Raw genomic sequence first — 25,234 nt, 5'->3', positions numbered from 1 at the left:
CACAGGATCATTTCGTAGAACTGTTGCTGGTAAGTGGTGCACGACTTCCACTCGCCAATTACGGGTTTAGTAAGATGAAGCTTGTTGCTTATACAATGGTCCCATTCTTGCTGCCATTTTGAGATCAAGGTCTTCCTTATTGCAGTGATACTATATTTGTATGGAAGCGTTGTATTTGTTATGACTTTGTGCGCTGCAATTTATGCGCATCTATCCGCTGCTTCTTTACCCACTATGTCAACATGGCTTGGTAACCACGAAAACCTAATTGATCTGCCGTATTTGTTTGATATTACCACTTTTAAAATAACCCCTAAAAGGGGTTGACATTCGGATTTTATGCGAAGAGCCTTCAGCGTGATTGACGAATCAGTGTATATGATTGTGTTTTCCTCTTTCGCGCCGATAATCTTTTTAACCACAGTAAATATGGCGTAGAATTCGGCTATGTAGACAGGGGCATGCTGTGGCAATCGAATTCCTCTTTCCCACATTTTGTCACAGCCCCCACGCCCCCGTATTCTTTTGTCTTGGAGCCATCCGCGTTATATGCCATGGAATTTCGATATTTGTCATGAAGGGCGGGGAATTCTTGTAAGATGTATTCGTACGGGGTGCCATATTTCTTTAAAGGTACCGATGCCCAATCAAATAACAGTATGAATTTGGTCCACATGGGTAGTCATTGTGGCCGCTTAGCAACCTGAAGGTGCTCATCAGGAATATCGTAATCACGACAGTATTCCTCATATCGAGGAAGAAGAGGTCTAATCATATTGGGGTTATTTTTTTAGTGTACGCATGAGTCGCTCGGTGTGACAATGTTGTAGCATGTGTATTGTGGTGAGGACTGGATTCTGAGTATGTAGGAAAAGGTTAGTAGCGGTTTGCGATGCTGTAAAGGAGGCTCATTACATTAAGCGTGTAAAGTCTGGAGAAGTGATCTTCTGTAAGCACTATTTGCCAGTCGTAATCCGAGGTTATAAACCGGATGTGTTGATTGTAATGCGATTAGCACTCAAGTAGAGTAGAAACACACCCTGTTCCTGAAATCACGCTTATTTAGCATCCATTTGGTGAATGTGAAACCATTTTACCTTGGGCTGTATGGGACATACTGCGGTATCGTCTCATTTTGGTATGGCACTCGCTTGCATAGGTCATTCATGAGCACCTCGCCATGACGATGACTGTGTGATGCCGGCGCAGAGACGGCAACGGATTGGCAAAGACAGAATGACATCGTTAGAACGACAAAGACGGCATGACAATGACGGCCTGATTACAATCAGAGCTCAGTTCCTAAATAATTGCGACGATATCCTGGCAACTGCGTGACGGCGACATGAGAGCAATGTGATGCTAACGAGTGTATGACGGCGCCGTATGACGACAGCGGAATGAAGAATCTTTAATGTGAAATAACTACTACTAAGGTATGACGACGACGGTATTATAGCGGATTAATGAGATCTACTGTCTGACAGGCAGTGGGGGAATATGGCATAGGCACTAGGAATAGCAGGGGAGAGTTATTAGTAGAGTTTGCGGAACAGAATAATATGAGGATAATGAATACCTTCTTCCGCAAGCGGGATAGCCGAAAGTGGACGTGGAGGAGCCCGAACGGCGAGACTAGAAATGAAATAGACTTCATACTCTGCGCTAACCCTGGCATCATACAAGATGTGGACGTGCTCGGCAAGGTGCGCTGCAGTGACCACAGGATGGTAAGAACTCGAATTAGCCTAGACCTGAGGAGGGAACGGAAGAAACTGGTACATAAGAAGCCGATCAATGAGTTAGCGGTAAGAGGGAAAATAGAGGAATTCCAGATCAAGCTACAGAACAGGTATTCAGCTTTAACTCAGGAAGAGGACCTTAGTGTTGAAGCAATGAACGACAAACTCCGTTAGGCAGGATACCAGCAAACTATCCCAGGAGACGAAAGATCTGATCAAGAAACGCCAATGTATGAAAGCATCTAACCCTACAGCTAGAATAGAACTGGCAGAACTTTCGAAGTTAATCAACAAGCGTAAGACAGCTGACATAAGGAAGTATAATATGGATAGAATTGAACATGCTCTCAGGAACGGAGGAAGCCTAAAAACAGTGAAGAAGAAACTAGGAATTGGCAAGAATCAGATGTATGCGTTAAGAGACAAAGCCGGCAATATCATTACTAATATGGATGAGATAGTTCAAGTGGCTGAGGAGTTCTATAGAGATTTATACAGTACCAGTGGCACCCACGACGGTAATGGAAGAGAAAATAGTCTAGAGGAATTCGAAATCCAGAAGGTAACGCCGGAAGAAGTAAAGAAAGCCTTAGGAGATATGCAAAGGGGGAAGGCAGCTGGGGAGGATCAGGTAACTGCAGATTTGTTGAAGGATGGTGGACAGATTGTTCTTGAGAAACTGGCCACCCTGTATACGCAATGCCTCATGACCTCGAGCGTACCGGAATCTTGGAAGAACGCTAACATAAACCTAATCCATAAGAAAGGGGACGCCAAAGACTTGAAAAATTATAGACCGATCAGCTTACTGTCTGTTGCCTACAAAGTATTTACTAAGGTAATTGCAAATAGAATCAGGAACACCTTAGACTTCTGTCAACCAAAGGACCAACTAATGACATCTTAGTTGAAATCAAGAAAAAGAAATGGGCATGGGCAGGACATGTAATGAGGAGGGAAGATAACCGATGGTCATTAAGGGTTACGGACTGGATCCCAAGGGAAGGGAAGCGTAGCAGGGGGCGGCAGAAAGTTAGGTGGGCGGATGAGATTAAGAAGTTTGCAGGGACGGCATGGCCACAATTAGTACATGACTGGGGTTGCTGGAGAAACATGGGAGAGGCCTTTGCCCTGCAGTGGGCGTAACCAGGCTGATGATGATGATGATGATGATGATGATGATGATGACTGTCTGGCGGTGACGCCATGACTATGATAGCATACCAACGATGGCATAAGCACGATTGAATCGCGACAGACTTATTCAAATATAGTGATGAACGAGGAACGATGTAGATGGATTGACAAAAGGCTGTTGCACATGGCGCAACGATTGGGGCGAAAAATATTGTTCTGCCACGCACGTCATATGCCTTGGCGGCAGCGCGATTTCCGCCGCAGCGATGCGCAAGGTTTCCCCATGCTCACGAAGAATCCATGTTTAAGTAGTTAAATAAAACAACGTGGAAACTAGTCAAATATTTGAATTTACCTATTATTATTCGATAATAGAATAAGTACAACATTTTTAACGTTTAAAAGCGTTGAGTGCTTACGACAGCTTGCAGATGCGGTGAGTGAGATGCTGCACAACACCACTAGTATGAGCGTGCGTATTCTGCGGCGTTGGTAGGGTGGTTCCGTTTAGAACACTCTACTTTCGTTGTTACCATGGAAGCCACAACTTTCTCCTTGGATGAGTATTTGCATTTGCAGAAGAAGGAGGAGGAGGAGAAACATTTATTAAAGAAAGAAAGGACAAGCAGGTGTCTTTCTGCTTGTGCGGGAGGCGCCCTTAGTCCAGTGCTCCTGCGGCTCTTGCGGTATCCTGGGCCCGCCGCACCAGTTGCTGCTGGTTACGAGGGTCCGTACTACTCAGGACGGCCTCCCACTGCTCGGGTGTGGGTTTGGGTATTTGCGGGGCCGCCTTCATGTTGGACCGGGGTTGTTAGGGAAGTATGGGAGAGGCCTTTGCCCTGAAGTGGGTGTAACCAGGCTGATGATCATGATGATGATGATAATTCACGTTGGGGCACGCCCATGTGTTGTGATATAAAGAGGCGTAATCATTACAAATGAGACGTTTGTATGAATATAGTGTAGGGTGTATTGAGTGTAGTCTGCTTAAATGGAGGTATGTATTGGTTTGTAGTTGTCGCCATGTTACGGCTTCTTCACGTGAGAGGGTTTTGTGTAAAGGTGGGTATTGTCTTTTGTTCAATCGGTGGTTTTGTAGTACGGCGTTGTATTGTAAAGGTACGGGCTCCGTGGATCCAGCCCTATCCCACTCTTGTGGCACCCGGAAGACATGAGCTCGGGCTGCAGCATGCGCACGCTGATTTCCATGGAGGAATCAACATTTTAACATCCGGGAAGTGGGAGGCTTGTATGAGGAGTCGGTAGGCGATTGAAGATATTCTGCCTCTCGCGAAGCTACGGCAAGCTGCCTGGGAGTCAGTAATTCTGACCTACTCGTTGGTCAGACTAGAGGGGATGGCCAAAGGCGATGGCTGTCTCCTCCGCTACGAGTGCGCTGGCAGTGCGGACCGCCATCGAGGTCACCTCTTGTATGTTATAGTCGACAACGCTGGCCGTCATGGCTGCTTTTTGGGGGTACTGCGCGGCATCTGTGTATAGTGTGGTGGGGAGACTGCCATATTTTGTCTGTAGTGGTTTTGCGCGAATTTGGCGACGATCGACATGATGTTCCGGGTGCATGCTTCTGGGGATAGGGGCGACCTTGATGTGCTCCCGGAAGCTGAGGGCCAGAGGAATTGCTTGTTCTTGGCCTTTGCCGTGTGTGGGGTAGCCTAGGCGCGTTAGGACTGTTTTTCCTGTTGGTGTGAAGGCTAGTCAATCTCGTTGGCTTGTGACGTGGACGTCTATGATTTCTCTTATAGTATTATGGACTCCTAGGGCATCAAGCTTCAGTGTTGCTGTTCCCGCAGGCTTTCCGAAGGAGTACGTCTAACTTATCTAACTCCTTGGGAGTGAGGGACAGTATCATCATCATCATCATTATTTATTATCCCTTAAGGGCCCTGGATTGGGCATTACATAAGGGGGGGTTAACAGGAGAAGTATTCACATGGTCATATAATTATAAAGCGAAATAAAAAGGCAGACAGGAAAAGTAACATTATAGATTGTTATGGAACCGTGGTTGAAGGCAAAGACGGAGCAAAAAAAATGAAAATAAAACCCATGCAGTTGATCTCCGCATATGTTTGCAATTGAATAAAAAGGTTACAATACAATTCAATATAAAATTCAATTCTATACAACCTTCAATTCAATACAAAAATACAATTCAATACACATATATATACACACAAGTCAAAGCAGAAAACGTGACATATACGTTATGTCCCATCTTAGTGAAGAGCCACAAAGTGAAATACGCGTTGGATGTATGAGAAAAGCAGGAAATGTTTACCGATTACGAGATTATTTGGCAAAGTGAGCCGATATTACCTGCCTGAATTTTGAGTTGTCACATTCATTGACTAATGGTTCTGGAATCGAGTTCCATTCTTCAATCGCCAATGGTAAGAAAGACTTAATAAATGTGTTTATTGAACCAGTTATGCGTTGTACACTCATAGAATTGAAAAGACGACGTGATGTCCGTACAGGTGGCACTAAAATGGAGGTTCTCAGGTCAGGGCGATTATAGTATAGATTTTGAAACAGGCATAACCATGAAATCTTCCTACGATGAGCTAACGATTCAAGATTAATGTATGATTTATTGACACTAATGCTAAAGCGTCTATTATATTCGGAAACGATGAAGCGAGTCGCCCGATTCTGAATGCTTTCAAGTGATTCAATTAGGTATTGCTGGTGAGGACTCCATATTGCGCTGGCATCATTAGGTTTCGGCCTAACGTACGCATCATAGGCGAGTTTTCTGATATAACTGGGGGATAAAGAAAGGGCACGCTTAATGAAACCAAGTGTTTTGGATGTCTCTGCCACTAATTTCGTGATGTGTTCAGACCAGTTGAGTTTGTCGGTGATCACAACACCAAAGTATGGGGCAGCGTAGGCAATGCTGCTGATTGTCAGGGCCTGGACGAGCTATATTATGTCGTCTTCTTTCAGTCCTTACTGTTTGATGGTGAAACGGCTGGCCATTCGCATGATTTCGAAGGTGGTCTGCTTGAGACGTCCGATGGTGTATGCGCTTCCGCCGTCCTTTCGTATGTGGAGTCCGACAATGCGGACGCGGTTTGCTGTTGGTATTTCTTTGTCGTCGAGGGTGAGTGTGATGTGGGGTAGTTCATTGAGTTTTCTTCGTGATTTCTTTCGAACGACTAATAGTTCTGACTTCTCGGTGGAGCACCGGAGACCACTGGTTTTTGCATATTGCTGGATGACTTCGGTCACTCGTTGAAGGGCGTCTTGTTTCTCACCTTCGGAACCAGTGGTTGTCCAGATAGTGATGTCCCCGGCGTATATTGCATGCCTGAATCCTGGTATTGCGTTGAGTTTGTCAGGTAATTTCGTCAAAGCAATATTGAAAAGCGTGGGTGATAGAACCGCACCTTGTGGGGTTCCTTTGTTGCGGGTAAGTAACGTCGGGGTTCTGATTGAGCCAATACCTATTGTGGCCGTGCGGTTGCTTAGAAACGCGCGTATATAATTTCAGGTATTACGAAGACAGTTCGAGAGGCTTAGGTTTGTAAGGATGGTATGGTGAGCTACATTGTCGATAGCGCCTTTGAGATCGAGTGCTAGAATCGCTCCTGTGTTGTGCAGTGAGATGTGTTCAAGGACTACAGTTTTCTTCAGCTGAAGAAGGATGTCGTGGGTAGAAAAGTGGGGCCGGAATCCGAACATTGTTTCGGGAAAGAGGTCGCTGGATTCTAGGTGAGGTTGAAGCCGGTTCAGAATAACATGTTCCAGAAGCTTGCCTAGGCATGAAGTCAGTCAGACTGGTCTCATATTTTCTGAGCTGGAGAGTTTGCCTGGCTTCCGAATGAGTATGATGTCCGCGTGCTTCTAGTCTGCTGGTAGCGCACCCACTTTTAGTAATGATTAAAGAGGTCAGTAAGGGATCGAATGGTACGATCATCCAGATTGTGCAGGAGCTTGTTATTTATTTTGTCCTTGCCTGGAGTGCTGTTTCTTGTGAGCGCATGGAGTGCTTGTTGCACCTCAGTGATAGTGATCAGCTTGTCGAGGTCGTAATTGTCGCTCCCGCTGTAGGTTGGAGGTTGTCCTTGTAGGGTTCGAAATTGCCTATGTACCGCGCGTGCAACTCCTCCATGATTTCGTCATCAGAACCCGGATAGCTCTGGAGGATATGTTGGGTTGTTTTCTGGCTAATTGCCTTGTTCGTGTGGAGTCAAGAAGATGGCGTAGCAGCGACATTGTTTTGGCCGTGCTAAAATTACCGTGCAACTTGTTGCATATTTTTCGCCAGTTGGTGACGGGTGAGCTCCCCAGCATAAAATTCCGCGGTTGCCATGAGTTTCTCTATACGTAGTTTCAATTTACGATTATGTTTTTGGCACTTCCATCTACTAACAAGGCCTCGACGTGCTTCCTAGAGGTGAAGAAGGGGCGGGTCTACGTCCTGTATGTCTGTGGTGAGTCTGATCTGTTTTGAGTGTCTGGCTAAGCCTTGTTGGAGCTCTCTTACCCACTGCTCGAGATCAGTAATACCGGTTGAGGAGTCGTGCGCTCGCTCTTTGCGAAAAGCTGTCCAATCTGTGAGTGTTGTATTTTTTATCGGGTGGAGTGCATGCGTAACGTTCAGTGTGGTGGCAACTATGCAGTGGTCACTGCCCAGAGTTTCCTCCGTGTTGTGCCAGGCAGCGTGCTGTATCTCTTTAGTGAGGGTGAGGTCAGGGCATGTATCTCGGGAGACGCTGTTTCCTAGACGAGTGGGGTATGCGGGGTCTGTGAGGATGGTGAGACGGTGCTGCTGTATCGTGTACTGGGGTACAGTGCCTTTTGATGTGACTGTCGTGTAGCTCCAGGCCTCGTGAGCCGCGTTGAAGTCGCCTACAATCAACCGACTATTATTTTTGCCTATGCGAATCGCTTTAGAGATCAAGTAGTCGAACTTGGCCTGCTTCTGCTTGGGTGGCCTGTATATTTTCAGCATGAAAAGGCTCTTTTGGCCTCGTTGGAGTGGCAGGATCTGAATTATGTTATGATCGACGTCACTGCCGTCTATTGTGTGTTGTGAGCTTTTTAGCTGTAAGTGTCGCCACGCGGCTTTCAGGCGTGCTGGTATGTGTGTTGTAGCCAGTTTGAGTTGGGTGTGTGCCTGTTTCCTGTAGTGCGTTTACGCTTGAAGTCGTTTTGGCGTTACTTATGTACTGTCTGAGTGATTCTTGCTTCCGTTTGTAGCTGCGACAATTCCATTGGCAGATTATGAGTGGGTTTTCGTTCCTGTGGTTGGTTTTGCTTTTCCTTTATTGGGTTCCTTTTGCTGAAGAACACGCTACTATTCAGTGTGCATGTATAAGCAACTGACACAATTTGTAGCGATGAAGAGGCTGACAATGGTAGCGATCGAGTGGGTACGTTCCTTATGTTGAGGCGGCGTCCTTCTCCCGACATGGATAGCGTGCAGCTTCTTCTTTTAAACGAATTGTGTAAGCGGAAGAAAAATATGTTTATGAAGCTTCTAAGTCGCAGGTAGGCTGCAGCGATGGCGTAGAGGTAGAACACCCGCCTTGCGTGCAAGAGGTGCGTGGTTCGAATCCCGGTGCCGGCAATTTTCCACCGGATTAAAAAAAAATCCGCGTGTTGATAAAATTGCACAAACATGCCTGGAGTGTGGCCTGATCGCGGTGACCAGAACCGGTAACGCACTCCCTCACCAGAGCAGGATTGGCCACCCTGGTGCAGTATTTGGCCACAACCTCCTATATGAACACAACAATCAAAGCCCGGCCCTCAGTCCCCAGCAGCTGCGAAGCGACTGACCACGGCGGCGGTCAGACGTGCGACGCGGCAGAGGGCGCTAAGAATCACTGGCTCCGGACAGGCCGCCATTGGAATATGAACCTGGCAACGCTTAACGCTAGAACGTTATCTAGTGAGGCGAGTCTAACAGTGCTTCTGGCGGAATTAGAGGGCAGTAAATTGGATGTAATAGGGCTCAGTGAAGTTAGGAGAGCAAAAGAAGCATATACAGTGCTAAAAAGCGGGCACGTCCTGTGCTACCGCGGCTTAGCGGAGAGAAGAGAACTAGGAGTCGGATTCCTGGTTAATAAGAATATAGCTGGTAACATGCAGGAATTCAATAGCATTAACGAGAGGGTGGCAGGTCTTGTTGTGAAACTTAATAAGAGGTACAAAATGAAGATTGTTACAGGTCTACGCCCCTACATCCAGTCATGATGACCAGGAAGTCGAAAGCTTCTATGAAGACGTGGAATCGCCGATGGGTAGAGTGAAAACTAAATACACTATACTAATGGGCGGCTTTAATGCCAAGGTAGGCAAGAATCAGGCTGGAGACAAGGCAGTGGGGGAATATGGCATAGGCACTAGGAATAAAAAGGGGATAGTTATTAGTAGAGTTTGCGGAACAGAATAATATGAGGATAATGAATACCTTCTTCCGCAAGCGGGATAGCCGAAAGTGGACGTGGAGTAGCCCGAACGCCGAGACTAGAAATGAAATAGACTTCATTCTCTGCGCTAACCCTGGCATCATACAAGATGTGGACGTGCTCGGCAAGGTGCGCTGCAGTGACCACAGGATGGTAAGAACTCGAATTAGCCTAGACCTGAGGAGGGAACGGAAGAAACTGGTACATAAGAAGCCGATCAATGAGTTAGCGGTAAGAGGGAAAATAGAGGAATTCCAAATCAAGCTACAGAACAGGTATTCAGCTTTAACTCAGGAAGAGGACCTTAGTGTTGAAGCAATGAACGACAATCTTGTGGGCATCATTAAGGAGTGTGCAATGGAAGTCGGTGGTAACTCCGTTAGGCAGGATACCAGCAAACTATCCCAGGAGACGAAAGATCTGATCAAGAAACGCCAATGTATGAAAGCATCTAACCCTACAGCTATAATAGAACTGGCAGAACTTTCGAAGTTAATCAACAAGCGTAAGACAGCTGACATAAGGAAGTATAATATGGATATAATTGAACATGCTCTCAGGAACGGAGGAAGCCTAAAAACAGTGAAGAAGAAACTAGGAATTGGCAAGAATCAGATGTATGCGTTAAGAGACAAAGCCGGCAATATCATTACTAATATGGATGAGATAGTTCAAGTGGCTGAGGAGTTCTATAGAGATTTATACAGTACCAGTGGCACCCACGACGATAATGGAAGAGAAAATAGTCTAGAGGAATTCGAAATCCAGAAGGTAACGCCGGAAGAAGTAAAGAAAGCCTTAGGAGATATGCAAAGGGGGAAGGCAGCTGGGGAGGATCAGGTAACTGCAGATTTGTTGAAGGATCGTGGACAGATTGTTCTAGAGAAACTGGCCACCCTGTATACGCAATGCCTCATGACCTCGAGCATACCGGAATCTTGGAAGAACGCTACATAATCCTAATCCATAAGAAAGGGGACGCCAAAGACTTGAAAAATTATAGACCGATCAGCTTACTGTCCGTTGCCTACAAACTATTTACTAAGGTAATCGCAAATAGAATCAGGAACACCTTAGACTTCTGTCAAGCAAAGGACCAGGCAGGATTCCGTAAAGGCTACTCAACAATGGATCATATTCACACTATCAATCAGGTGATAGAGAAATGTGCGGAATATAACCAACCCTTATATATAGCGTTCATTGATTACGAGAAAGCGTTTGATTCTGTCGAAACCTCAGCAGTCATGGAGACATTACGAAATCAGGGTGTAGACGAGCCGTATGTAAAAATACTGAAAGATATCTATAGCGGCTCCACAGCCACCGTAGTCCTCCATAAAGCAAGCAACAAAATCCCAATAAAGAAAGGCGTCAGGCAGGGAGATACGATATCTCCAATGCTATTCACAGCATGTTTACAGGAGGTATTCAGAGACCTGGATTGGGAAGAATTGGGGATAAAAGTTAATGGAGAATACCTTAGTAACTTGCGATTCGCGGATGATATTGCCTTGCTTAGTAACTCAGGGGACCAATTGCAATGCATGCTCACTGACCTGGAGAGGCAAAGCAGAAGAGTGGGTCTAAAAATTAATCTACAGAAAACTAAAGCAATGCTTAACAGTCTCGGAAGAGAACAGCAATTTACAATAGGCAGCGAGGCACTGGAAGTCGTAAGGGAATACATCTACTTAGGGCAGGTAGTGACGGCGGATCCGGATCATGAGACGGAAATAATCAGAAGAATAAGAATGGGCTGGGGTGCGTTTGGCAGGCATTCTCAGATCTTGAACAGCAGGTTGCCATTATCTCGCAAGAGAAAAGTATATAATAGCTGTGTCTTACCAGTACTCACATACGGGGCAGAAACCTGGAGGCTTGCGAAAAGGGTTCTACTCAAATTGAGGACGACGCAAAGAGCTATGGAAAGAAGAGTGATAGGTGTAACGTTAAGGGATAAGAAAAGAGCAGATTTGGTGAGAAAACAAACGCGAGTTAATGACATCTTAGTTGAAATCGAGAAAAAGAAATGGGCATGGGCAGGACATGTAATGAGGAGGGAAGATAACCGATGGTCATTAAGGGTTACGGACTGGATTCCAAGGGAAGGGAAGCGTAGCATGGGGCGGCTGAAAGTTAGGTGGGCGGATGAGATTAAGAAGTTTGCAGGCAAGGCATTGCCACAATTAGTACATGACCGGGGTTGTCGGAGAAGTATGGGAGAGGCCTTTGCCCTGCAGTGGGCGTAACCAGGCTGATGATGATGATGAAGTCGCAGGTGCTGGTGGGTGCCCTAAGAAAACATAACTAAAATTGGTGCACGACATTACTCCACGGGGCTACCAACGTGCGGTAAAACAGCAAAGCACCTCTTTTACGGCGCTTTGCTTCATCACACATTGTTCCTCCCACATCGCGCCGATCACTGCGACACAGCGACCAACTTGTTGCTATCTAGTGGCAAAGAACCCATGACGTCGCGGCGGTTGTTGAGCGACAGAATTCGCTGTGTCGCTGACCGAAAATCGCCCCATGTAAAATAGTCTATAGGCGTTTAACGACGATGGCATGACGACTATGGGACCAAGTTACTGAAGTGATACCCATGGTAAAATGACAGCGTGAGGACGAAGGCATACGAGAATATTATGACGGAAACTCTGTGACGACGCCAGCGTGACAGCAGTTGGATTTGGAGAGAGAATGATGACGATGGATGACGGCATCATGACGACGGCATGCCAACTATTGCATGTCGTCGACTGCGTAACGACCACGCAAGACGACAATGATATGGAGACCATGGCATTAAGATAATCGGGTCGCGAAAAGTGTATAAAGGCAATAGCGTAAGGATTAACGCATGACAGCAATGGCGTAACCACAACTCGACCATGAAGCCTGTATGACGATGATGGTATGATTATCATGACATGACAAGAGTCGGATGACGAAACTAGAGCGGCGACGTTGTCGCGATTCGATGACACGGCAACAAAAGTATGATACTACATGCATGGTAGCGATTGTCTCGCAACAATAGAATGTAGAAGATGGCAGTACCACTGCCCGACATTCACCGTTGAATGACGGCAATGTGCTTGTAATAGAATTACGAAGGAGGAGTGATGTCGATGGAACCACGAAGGCGGTTCGGCAACGACGGCATGAAGACAGCGGGGCTACGTTATACAAATTACAACGATAGTAAAATGCCAGCATGACAGCCACTGCGGGACGACGATGGCATGATGAGAGTCAGGGGGGGGAGTTAGAATGAAAACAATAAAACGACCCTACCCCCATCATTACGATGGTAAGGAAACTTGCGCATGGCGTCGACACAAAGTGGACGATGGTGTGCAAATCGTATGAGTACATGGAATGACGATGACTGTATAATAAGAATGGCTTGACGATGTCTGTATCCAAGAGCGTCTATGAAGACGATGTGTTACGATGAGGGAATGACAATAGTAGGGTGACGATTCGAGAGTGGAGACAATAGAAAGGAAACGACAGCATCACGAGAGTGATGTGACAGCTACTCCATAACTATGACAACGATAGCGTGGCTATGACAGCATGACGGGAGTCGATGCTAAAGGCGGAATGACGACCATGCAGTGACAACAGCATCGCGACCAGGAGGGCATACCTAGTGGTCCAAGCTATTAGGTAGCTTGGGCTACTGGGTCCTGATAGAAGGTGTTGCGACGACGGCATGATGAGTCAGATCATGCAGCTCGAATGACAACTGTGAAGTGGTCACGTCGCCATTACGATCGTCAACACACACCGAGTGGCCTTAGCTGGTCGAAAACATGAGTCACTGTTCAGGCGTGAGATCATTCATAGATAGATAGATAGATAGATAGATAGATAGATAGATAGATAGATAGATAGATAGATAGATAGATAGATAGATAGATAGATAGATAGATAGATAGATAGATAGATAGATAGATAGATAGATAGATAGATAGATAGAAAAAGGCTGAAGTTAATCGCACAAACTTAAGTCTAGTGAACAAGGGTCGGAAGTAGATATTTTTTACAGTTATCGTATGGGCGGTGATACTGTCGCTGGTGTGCTCACGTCAACGTTAACATTATTTTTGCAGAGTGTATACCGGCATCTCCTAAGTCCTGAGCTGGCGTCTCAGATACGTTGGCTGAATTCGGCTGATGTGCACTTGTACGAGCACTTCGCTCGCCGGTTCGAGCTACGGGTGCGCCAATTCGGCCAGGAGCGAATGGCCAAGGAGCTGCGTTTGCTTCAGGAGCGCACGCGCTATTGGTACGAACGCTGCGTCAAGGAGGTCAAGCAACCGGACAAAAGATGGCCTCCTTCTCAACGAAAGTTCTGGACTAGCCATAAGGTAACGACTGAGTTTCCCTTCCCATGCATGTGTATGTATGTGAGCAATTCACAAGCAGGTCCATTCTAATGGTCCCCTCCAAATGTGGACAAATACATCGATAGATCTATTGTACTTGTCGCAGTAAAATTGAGCGGGGATGTTGTTAATGACAAGAGAAAGGTCCATGCAAATATATTTCTGCTTGCGCTCACGTTCAAATCATCGACATACTTTTTTGCTGAATCAAAAAAGAGGAGATTATGCCATGCTTTCATCAAACATTTTATACTTGCCATCGTCATCGCCCTCGGGTAAGTGACATCGAGTCTGATATGCGCAGTGACAAAAACGCAAGAAAATGCGAATTTCTTACGCTGTATATTTTGCTCATTTGCAATAGATTGCCATCATAATCACAATATTACATATCGCGAATATTTTGATGAAGCGACAATAGCTTTCGCATAACTTCATCAGCCTGTTTATCGTTCAGCAAATCAAATTAAAGGATAGGTTTCCTCCATTTACGGTTTACATAGCGGAAAAGATCTCGACAGAAGACATGTCATGATCTCTGCCGACGGTAATTCGAATAGCATTTGAGCAATGTAGCGCCGAACCATATTCCTGAATTGACCTTTCATTGGCGCTTGTAATAGTAATTTTGAGACACTTGTTGCTTCGGCTGTATGTCACATACTTTGATATAGTGCCCATGTCTTATGACAGTGAATTGCCAAAGTCACCCGTGAGCATGGTGTCATGCCGATGACTGCATGACGCCAACGTAGAGACGATGGAACGATGCAGAAGGAATAATGATATCGAAGGGACCACAAAGGCAGCATAACAAAGACGGTATGATGGCAATTAGATGTATATACCTAAATTATGACAATATTGTAACGCTAACACGAGCACAGGGAGCTGACGACAAAACTAAGATGAGAACTGCTTATAGGGACACTAAAGGCAAATACTAAGTCCACGTGGACTGTTTAAATACTGTTCCAGATACCTTACAACGCTTGTTTCGTGCGAAGGAAAGACTTTGTTTATGAGGACATTGTATCCGAGGGTCCGAATACCATTTTCGAAATTCAAATCTCCCAAGGCTTGGGTTCTGGCTAGTTGGTATTCCATGGTATTCCATTGTATTCCAAGGCACTTGCCTTCGTCGTCCTTTTCTGTCCCTCGTCTATGTATACGCTGTAAGTGATGATTGATATCAATTATCCCGCCACCCAACGAAGGGAGTGGTGACGTTTCCTACGGCGGACTCAAGCCAAGATAGAGCGGCGGATTCGCTGCTGCAGCTGCTTTTTGGTCAAACAGCGTAGATAGTTCGGACATCCCTCGACATCGCATGGAAGTTGAATTCTCTGCTACTTCCAGTTTGTGCGAGTTGCGCGAGCCAGCAAAACCAGCGCAGCACTACGCGATCAGCAGAGTACTGAAACGCGAAAGCGTGTGCTGCGCAGATTCGATTGTAAACGATACCTTTCGACCAACCTTGTCGTTGTCGACGGTAATTTCAACGAGTTCTTTTTTCTAAGCATTAAACAGAACTGCAAAAGTAGGATTTTATTTTAACGCATAATGCAATATGAGGCTATTTTCGCAACGAGTAGTTGAGTACTAGTGACAGAATTTAACTGCGGAGTGCTTTCGTCGTCGGGCAAGTGCTTAAATGTCTCTGGGGAGTCTCTAATCATGTTCTGCATTTACCTCTATTTTACGGTTATTAAGGCTCTGTTCGCGATAATATTGACGCCTTAGCGGTTGTCGAGCACTAATCTATCACTTCAGCTTGACTTAGTATCTGTATTTAGCGTCTTTCTTCAAGAACGTGGAATAACGACAGTGCTCCGACCGTGTCCGCATGACAACAATGGTATGAAAAAGGATGCATTATAGCGCATTTCTGGCGATGACGCAATAAAGGCTATGGCATGACAACGGCAGCATAACCACGATTGAAAGGCGACAACATGATTACAATAGAATGACAAACAATGAATGATGTCGACGAACGGACGAAGATGTATGGCGACGACGGGTTGATGACAAGCGGACGGCCTCACTGAACTGATGACGATAGTGAAACGACAGCATGAGAACAATGTCATGATGATAGTGGCACGCGAACGACTGTGTGATGAAGATGGTTCGCCACGACGTGATGTCGAGAGTGCGAAGTCAAAGTCTCAGTGACAATGGTGTAATGAGCCCAATGGTATCATGGCGATGGTTTGAGAACGAATGCATGACGATGACTGTAGTATGACGGGGCAATGACGACGATGGCGTGACAACCATTTGAGGGCAATGCGATGACGACGAGTGTATTATGATAATGATGGAACGATGACTCAGGACACTTCTATGACGACATTAGCATAATCTCGAAGGCACGATAATAGTCAAATAACAAAGCTGGTGTGACAACCATGGTATGACAATGACGGCCTTACAACGGATACATGATAGCAATTGTCTGATAATGACAGCAGGTCAAGGGAAGCTTAGTTGAATGAATGACGGCACGAACGAATCAATTTTGAATGATGGCAGGTAGGACTTAAATAAAATAACGAAGGAATATTTACGTTGTGGTATCGACGAAGATGGCATGACGGTGGCAAGGCGACAAGGCACTGATGTTATTTAATTGGTGACAATAACAAGAAGATAGCATAACGACAGCGGCATGACGACAGTCGAATGATGAAGCTGGTATGACGACGACGCCACAACCACGACGGCATCACGACCACGAACACACACCTAGTGGCCCAAGAAATTAGACAATTCAAACTACTAAGCCGGAGCAAAATGCATGGCGATGACAGTCTGAGGAAACATAGAAGTGTGATGGTTTGGGCTTGTCGGTTTTCCATTTTAGATTGTGCGGTACAGCGCGAAGCAGGGACAAGGGATGCAAAAAAAAGGGGAACAAGCGCTTACTACCAACTGAAATTTTATTGGCTGGTGCAAGGTGTTATATATAAAAAACAAAGGGAAAACTACATAAAAACATCTATCTTACATTTCCTTATTTTTGCACATATATTTTTTATGTAGTTTCCCCTTTGTTTTTTATATATAACACCTTGCGCCTTGAAATAAAATTTCAGTTGGCAGTAAGAACTTGTCCTCGTTTTTCTTGCGTCCTTTGTCCCTGCTTCGCGCCGTGCCACACAATCTAGCATGAAGAAAGTGAGATCACGAAGGTAGGGCGCGATTGGACAACCACGACGGCAAGAGCATCCCGATGGCGGCGTGACAAAGACAGAATGGCCACAGTGTGATGAAGGTGGTGTGACGACGAAGGCATGAAGAAACTTGGGTGGCATAGCTGGAATAAAGATGGTGCAATGGGCCGTGATGGCGTCATGACCAGAAGCCCATACCTAGTGGCCCAAATTATTTCACAGCTTGGGCCATTGAGTGCTGGGTAGAAGGCCGGAAGACGACGGAATCACATCAATAATATGAAGCTGGAGAGACGACGATAGAATTAGCGCTCCGGCATCGCGGCGAGGAGCACCTAGTAGCCCAGTAGCTCACCTAGTAGTTCATGCAAAAGACAAATTGGGTCACTGACTCGGCATTACAGAATAGATAGATAGATAGATAGATAGATAGATAGATAGATAGATAGATAGATAGATAGATAGATAGATAGATAGATAGATAGATAGATAGATAGATAGATAGATAGATAGATAGATAGATAGATAGATAGATAGATAGATAGATAGATAGATAGATAGATAGATAGATAGATAGATAGATAGATAGACAGACAGGCTGAAGCAGGCATTCAATGTTATTCGTATTAAAAAATTGTCTTATACAGCTATACTTAGACGCTCTTTCATTGCATTAAAAGACGTTTTTTATACAGTGTACTTAACTGATTCCGCTTTCGGAGGGATTCTAGCTGTGTATTAGCAGTCACTACCTGAAAAATACTGTCCAACGCGAGTTCAGTGTAAAGGCAGCAGTACGTGTATTATTTTGTTTGGGAATCGGAACTGAGTTCTTCCACTCATTGTATATATTTGCACTTAATAAAATATAGAAGCAATTTAAAGCAACTAGGGCAATTATGCACCATTTCACGGTTCTGCATAGATGATAATAAATATTGTCACACCATGAAAATTGACACCAACCCCTTAAGGAATTTCATTCGCAGAGACAACGGCGCCCGCTCTCAACTTCGAAGTGTCCGTTTGTGCAAAGTATAGCAATTATAGGCAAAATAACACCGGGAGGCAAAATGTCTTATTAAAACAAAGCTGTTTATGCGGACCGTGTGCCATAGTTGTCGGAGTTTGATAAAACTATCATCATCAGCAATGGCTTGAGCATCGTCCGTTCTTCCACAGCTGGCTCCGTTGTCGCTCGTCATTCAAGCGTAGCATTTCACTTCTCTTCTGTCGTAATGGCAAGGCCGCGTTTACGGTGGTACAAGTCATTGCTTAAGGGGCTATGGGCCATTCATGAGTGAGTGAGTGAAGAAACTTTATTGTAGGTGCGTTGAGGACGCGAACTCCTCACGCACCCGGCTAGTCCCAAGACGGAACCGGTAGGTATAGCCCACTGGCCCGGTCGCGGGCACGCCGGACAGCCAGGATTTGCATTTGCAGCCGAGCGTTTGTGCTAGAGTGGAGGTCTGTCTGCAGAACGGGCAGGCGTCGTCGCGATATACGTCGGGGTAAGCCTCGTGCAGAACGGACAGACACGGATATATGCTGGTCTATAGAAGTGTAAGCGAAAGGGCATTCGCGCTATTCGGCTTGGGGTGAGGGGGTGGAAAGGCACTTCCAGACATGAAGAGGAATTTAATAACCTCGTGGTGAGTTGCGGGAGCCTCCCTGTGGCCGTAGGGAGGAGGGGAGTCGACGCTCCTTACTGATGAAGCACGGTCGTTAAGGTCACGTGCTGCCTCGTGAGCAGACTTATGGAGGCTCAGGGAAGCACCCTCATATGGACTCGAGCCCCTAAGGATACGAGCAGCTTGTTTCGCGATGCAACCCTTCTGAAAAGCCCTAATTGCCGTTTTGAAATCGCTATAGATCTCGGACCCACGGACGCCTAGCAGGGTGAGGCGACGGCAGTTTGCACGGCGGCCCCAGCGGGTGAAGTGCGAATGCAGGCGCTATTGGAAATCTTGCCACTGGGTTCGACCACAACGACGACAACGGTCCTCCCATCTCTGTACTCCGCGGCGTCCATGAAACGTGCTCTAATGTATTGTTCCTTCATCTGTTTGCAGATCGCTAGTGCTGTGGCGTTGCGTCTGCCCTCGTTGTGGACGGAATGGACGTTTTGGGGCACAGTGACCACTTCGAACTTGTCTCGAATGCGCCTAGGGATCGTAGTACGGAAAATCGGCACTCCTGCAGGGTGGTAACGCCGCTCTTCGAAGATGTGTTTACCTGCCGCTTTGCTGGTCAGGCGAGTGAATTGCGTGCGTTCTTGGGCTTCGGCAATCTCCGCGCCAGTGTTATGCACCCTCAGCTTGACGAGATCCTCGGTATGAGTCCTGATGGGTAGCCCGTGAGCCCTCCTGAATATTTTGCGGATGACAGCGTTGAGCTTGTCTCGCTAGGTTCTGAGCCAGTTGTCCACAGAAATCGTGTACCTGAAGTGGCATAGTACGTCTGCCATTCATTGTCTTACGTGACGGACAGATTTCTTATTGAAGCATGTTAATTTTCAAGAATCGCAAGAAGCGACTCCGGGCGGATGCTGCTAACCAGGCCACCAAGCAAACTCGAGACCTCGAACACAAGCGACAATGGCGTAGTTTTCTCCGTCGCAGCCAAATGAGAATATCAACTCATTAAGAAAGACAAAGATGTCAATCGTCAAAGATGTCAATCGTCAAACTAATCCAACGGATCTTCAAATCAATTGCTGCACCCACATCTCCAGAGGTGGGCCTTGCTCCCAATGTGCGGAATTTGGATTAGTGTTTCGCGACATTCTATTCTAGCTACAACTATGGGAAGAACACTATTATGCAGTGCGTAATCCTAAGAGAGAGGCTGCCTACCGCGACCGTCAGCGACAGATGGCTCGCGAATGGCCTCGTCGTCGTAGGGCCGACGCCGAGCTTCGCGCCCGAGACACGGATACACGTCGGCAGCGTCGGAACGAAGAAACCGGGCACCACGAACGAGAAGCTCTAGAACGACATTAACGCGGAGAAGCAACCATTCTAAAAAAGGCATGGCAAAACACATACAGAAACCTCACGCGCGAAAACGAAAACAAGAAAAACACTGGAGCACCGAAAAAAATAGCCCTCATAAGCGATAATAAGGTGAAAGATTGGTGAAACAAAATATCTACAAGATAGACTGCTTACGCAGTATGACTTGCATGCTCTAACACTGGTGTAACTAGCAAAGCTTCTCTGTTCGACCATCTTCACGCACTGGAAGGGGCGGCGACCTTTTTGAGCTTCCCGTCAACGCGCCGCGTCCGATTCAAGGCCAACGACCACGTGACCTCGGCGACAGCAGCGCAGCTCCTGAGGGGAGACCTCAACGGCCTTCTCATTCACCTCCACCAGGAGGGTACTTGCCACCGCTGCAATGCCCATACACTGGCCCGTCCCGTGCCTGGTCGTCAGCCCTGTTCCGGAAAACTGAAAGCGGCAACAGATGTAGCGCAAGTTGCTTTTCGTCGGATTACCTATGTTCATGCGACGCCGACAACGACGTAGCACAATTCACCTAGACGACGTAGCGATGACACGCCGCTACGGCTCGAGGCACTGAAAATGCTGCCGAGAAAACAGTAGACTGGGGGACGTCCCAACAGTAGGAAAATGCGGCGCAGACATGATGCGACACCGCGACCTAACTCTCATCCAAGTCGACGCCCACCAAACTCAACATGCTCCTCGACCGCCACCAAGTCATCACCCTAGTAAACACAGGACGCAACTCCTGCGTCATCAATGGATCCTTCGACGCCAAGTTAAAGAAGTGAGCATGAGGCAGCCGTCAAATCTGGATAGCTTTAGGACAACGAATAACGCCGAATGTAATCTGCATGGTAAAGTTTGCAGCACCGCAAAGGACTTGCACTGCGACCATCGTTATTGTGCACGAATGCTCACAGGACGTTATACTCGGAACGACTTCCTTAGTCACCACGTGATCGTCATTGACGAAATGTGTAAGTGGATAATAACGGCCAAAGACCAGGCGATATCACCGGAAAGGACTTTCTGTTGCCGCGCCTGCAGAGTACATGAAGATGAAGTTAGCATCGCGCCTTGCGCCAGAGTCACAATTTCTGTCAGCACCGAACCACCTGGAGACAGACAAGCCGTCGTCATGAATGACTAACGCCTTCTGCTCAACCGTGAAACTTGCGTCGCAAGGTGTGTCATCTAGTTACACGAACAAAAAGTGCAGGAAATAGTGAGAAACTTCAGCCATGAGTATAAACAGCCGAACAAGGGCACAAATATTGCATACGTGGAGAAAGCTACAGCAGTGAGTGATGCGCTTGTCCTCTTGGATTCTACTGAAGCTACAACGATTGGTCCGTGTTCCTGAAATAACTTTCGATATTAGTCCGACTATTCTTAGGGATAAGCAATAGCTCACAGGCCTCCTTCAGAAATACGCGGACTGATTTTCATCGTGATCAAGCATTCGACAAACCCGACATGTAGACATTAGACCCGCCGTGTAGACATTCCGAGAAACGCTAAATATTGCGTAAAAAACGAAGAATGCAGCCCGGTCACTCCATCAGAGCTCATACCGAGTTATGGCTGGGCCATGAGAAACCATCAGGCAACAAGTAGCTGCCGACTACCTCGCACGCTACGCCACACTGAAAGCACTGCCCATAGCTAGTGAGTCCGACAATAACGTAATCCTTTGGCGAGAACATCATGGTAGGATATGGTGCCCCAGAAGTCCTCATCACCGACCGAGAAACAGTTTATAAAGAGGAGCTGACTCAAGCCATTCTGCAATACAGCAGACAAGTCGCTGCAAGACGACCTCCTGCCACTCTCAGAGGAACGACTCCATAGAGCTCCTAAAGAAACCCTCGGCGACAAGTTGGCGATGTGCGCTGACGTCGAGCACAAGACCCGCGATGCGTTCCTTCCTTACGCAACCTTCGCTTACAACATCGCCCGGTGCAAGACTCAACGCACATGACGCAGTTCGAGTTGCTCTGCGGAAGGAAACTCGTGACGACGCTCGACACGATGCTACCGTACGTCTCCGACGAAGGCAACCTCGACGTTGCCGCCTATGTACAGGGCACCGAAGGAGCCCGAGAGCTCGCCCGCTTGCGCATCAAGAATCAGCAAGCGACGGATAACCGACGTTAGAAACTGCGACGGCGCTATATGCAATACAAGCCTGATTACCGTGTTCAGCTCTGGACTGCGATACGCCGAGGTAAACTAAGTGAAAAGCGACTTCGCACTATTTCGTGCTATACACGATTAGCCGACGTATTGGCGCACGGGAATATGTTCTAGTGTTTGATGCGATTTCACTATCCCAACGTCGCCGCGTGCGTCCTCAATTTGTCTATGAAGTGGCTCTTGAACGCTTAAGTTCGGTGCGCGCTGATGAACACTGGGATTTGAATCTGCTGTCGCATTGCTTTTGTTTCTTTACGACCTATGCTTTCATTCGTTTCTGCGGTATTCGCACCATCAGGACTATGCTTTTAAGAGGAAGGCATCTACTAATGTATTTCTTTATCTTTTTCCCGTGACCGACTTTCGCTGGCTAGCAAATGTCAAACATCATTACCCAAGGAAGGACCCTGCTGCATCTATATGAAAAATTACAGAATCTTACAGCCCATTCTCTCTCTTCTCTGTGCAGTCATCGAGCTTTTTGTATTCGCAGTGCATGTATGAGGCGAATGTTGTTATTCATTCTAGTGCTGGACGAACAACTGAATGTTCACCCGCTATTACGCTGGACTCTTAGACGAATACCATAAATAGTCGACGCCTCTCATCTGATATCATATTTAGACAATCAACGATTGTGCTCTCCGCTGTCATTGTGCTACCTGTTTCGATAGGCAGAGGTTCGCGCAGAAACAGTTCGTTCCATCACTTGCGCTGTGCAATAGATATTGTTCACGGTCACGACAAAATTACAAAAAGCCTGCACATACAACAATCTGTTGGAATTGACGTTATCGGAAGCAGTGTGCTGGGAGCCTACCAAGGTAATGAAACGACCGTGATGCCACCAAGGCCTAGGCTCCTGCTTCATAACCTACATGACACGCATGTCATGACCTACAATTTACATTCGTCATACACTCTATATCTATGCTTCTTCACATTATTCAATGACAAGTAAGAAATGAGAACGGAGGGGGCAGATTTCACGTATCAGCGACATAAAACAGCACGAGATGGTGTTCGTGCTAGACGCTTAAGGGAATTAAAAGTTCCAAGACATCTCACATTCAAGAGACCCCAAGCACTGACTTTGAGACTACTTCCAACGAATACATACCCCACACCCAAACGCCTACACTAATTCATGGCGGAACAATTCCCCTATACAGAGTGCGCGAACCGCAATGAATCACTTAACTTCGAACATACGCTCTCACCGTGCGGCCGACCCACCAATGCCAATTACACTCGGGAGCTGGCCAGGTTCGAGGCTGCCATTCGCAGTCCGGATACGGTTGAACAGCCTTGGGCAATCAGCAAGCCCGTGACGCGGCCGCGAAGCTCCGTCTTCCGGTCCCGCTGTGTGATTAGCCCTTCAATTGGTCACCCCATAGAATTGCAGGACCCAATAAAGTTTTCCCGCCATCCACCTATACATCCATCCATTCATCTCTATACTGACTGCGGATCTCTTGCCCGTTAAAAAAAATGTTGGATTCTACAAAGCCTTTGCGACCTCATAACTCCGCATGCCTGAGAGGCCGTCACTACCAGCTGGGGCACAAAATAACATGGTTGACGATGCAGGAACGACACGTACAGAGAAAGCAATACCCCGAAAATGAGGGGAGGAGAGCCGTCCACGTTGCTTGAATGGTCATAGGACAATGGAACAGGAAGACATTTCGGATTACTTGTGGAACTGGAACTGTTGGCATTTTGAACGATGATAGCAGTTATCCAGAGCTTCATAGCTTGAAGCATAAGCTTTGTTTTGTGGGTATTTGCAATTTTAGCGCAACTACGTTTTTGACGCACGTAAAGTGTGCCTAGGGTCCTTTATTGTACTTTCTTGCAGCCTAGACTATCTAAGTATGACCTTGCAGGATTGAGCTACTCAGGTGCTCAATAACATGCACATTGCTGTATTCATTGCAGGTGCTGATGTTCCGTGTCAAGAGGGATAGCTCAGAGGAATGCGTCCGCATGACGTTGCCCGAGCTAGTCTACACAGAGCGTCTGCGAAAGAACCAGTTCGGCAACACAATGGCACGTCGCCCATGGCGGCGCCTACAGTGACCGCAGATTGGCCGCTGATCTCTTCGGTGCCCTCGCGATACGGTGTTGACCTTACGCTTTCCGCTGCGCGAGACAAAAACTTTGGGTTGGAAGCGGAAAGAGTGAGAGGCGAAGCATAGCCCGAGCCATCGAGACAGTCGGCTTTCTTGCGAAATATTGTCGGCTGCCATCACTTGGCAGCACCGTAGTGCGAAAACTTTGTCTGTGACGTGTCTATATGATGCGCCAATGCCCGTACACTGCTTCAGAAACAAACGCGACTATCGTGGATCATCTGATGCTGGATCACCGACCGAGGACGTTTCAATAATATTGAGTCTATGCCGATGTCGGCCGAAACTAAAATTGCCCCCCCCCCCCAGATACCAGTTGTTTCAATTTACACGAGAGGAAAATACGCTTCTCTGCACCTTCAAACTATAATCCAAGGCTATTCTGTTAATGACCGTATTTGGCGTGTTCGCTTTGAGAAGTTACTTTCTAAGCTTTAAATGGTTTGTTGGTCTATTTCTGCCTCGCGCAAGTTCTGTGGAAGAATCAAAAGCAACCACACTTGCGGCCGCGGCCATCTGTACGTATATGTTTACGCAACAACGCATCTGATCGTCCTATGTGGGCAGATCCTTCCTCTGAAAGAGGACTAAAGCCGTGGAATCCTAGGAGACGTGTTCTGCTGTGAAGGTTCTCTTTATTATACCAAACATTTAAAAAAACTTGTACATGCATTCTATGTACCCATAATGTGCCCAGGGCGACCCTAACCCATGCAGGAAATTTGCGCTCGATACTAAAACTGCGGCCAAACAGTTCAGCGAGGAACATTCCCTGGTCGTAATTGGCACCTACCAGAAATATCCGTATCCTCGCGGTCGATGTACAAATGATGCTTAGCGGATACCACTTCAGACCGTGCGACACAAATGTCGCTGAGACAAGCTTGCTGTGGGGCCGAGCTGTACGCTCTATATTGCGGTGGCTGTGCTCGTTGTTGACGTGTTTCAAAACACAAGTGTGTGATCCACCAGTATATTTAGTGCCTGT

The 25,234-nt window shown here is 46.7% G+C and overlaps 1 protein-coding gene across 1 annotated transcript in view; it reads left to right on the top strand.

Moving 5' to 3' along the window:
- LOC142571124 (galactosylceramide sulfotransferase-like) overlaps positions 1–24,422 on the top strand; it is a 65,887-nt gene extending 41,465 nt beyond the window's left edge. Inside the window, exons 3-4 of the mRNA XM_075679412.1 lie at positions 13,450–13,707; positions 24,053–24,422. Coding sequence (XP_075535527.1) covers positions 13,450–13,707; positions 24,053–24,193 — 399 coding nt within the window. The 3' untranslated portion in view covers positions 24,194–24,422. The remainder of the gene's footprint in view (positions 1–13,449; positions 13,708–24,052) is intronic.
- Positions 24,423–25,234: the final 812 nt, after the last annotated feature.

Source organism: Dermacentor variabilis, chromosome 2 (genome assembly GCF_050947875.1).
Source record: "Dermacentor variabilis isolate Ectoservices chromosome 2, ASM5094787v1, whole genome shotgun sequence".
Lineage (NCBI taxonomy): Eukaryota > Metazoa > Arthropoda > Arachnida > Ixodida > Ixodidae > Dermacentor > Dermacentor variabilis.
Note: the sequence above shows the minus strand (reverse complement) of the source record. Positions and strands in the feature narration are given on the sequence as shown.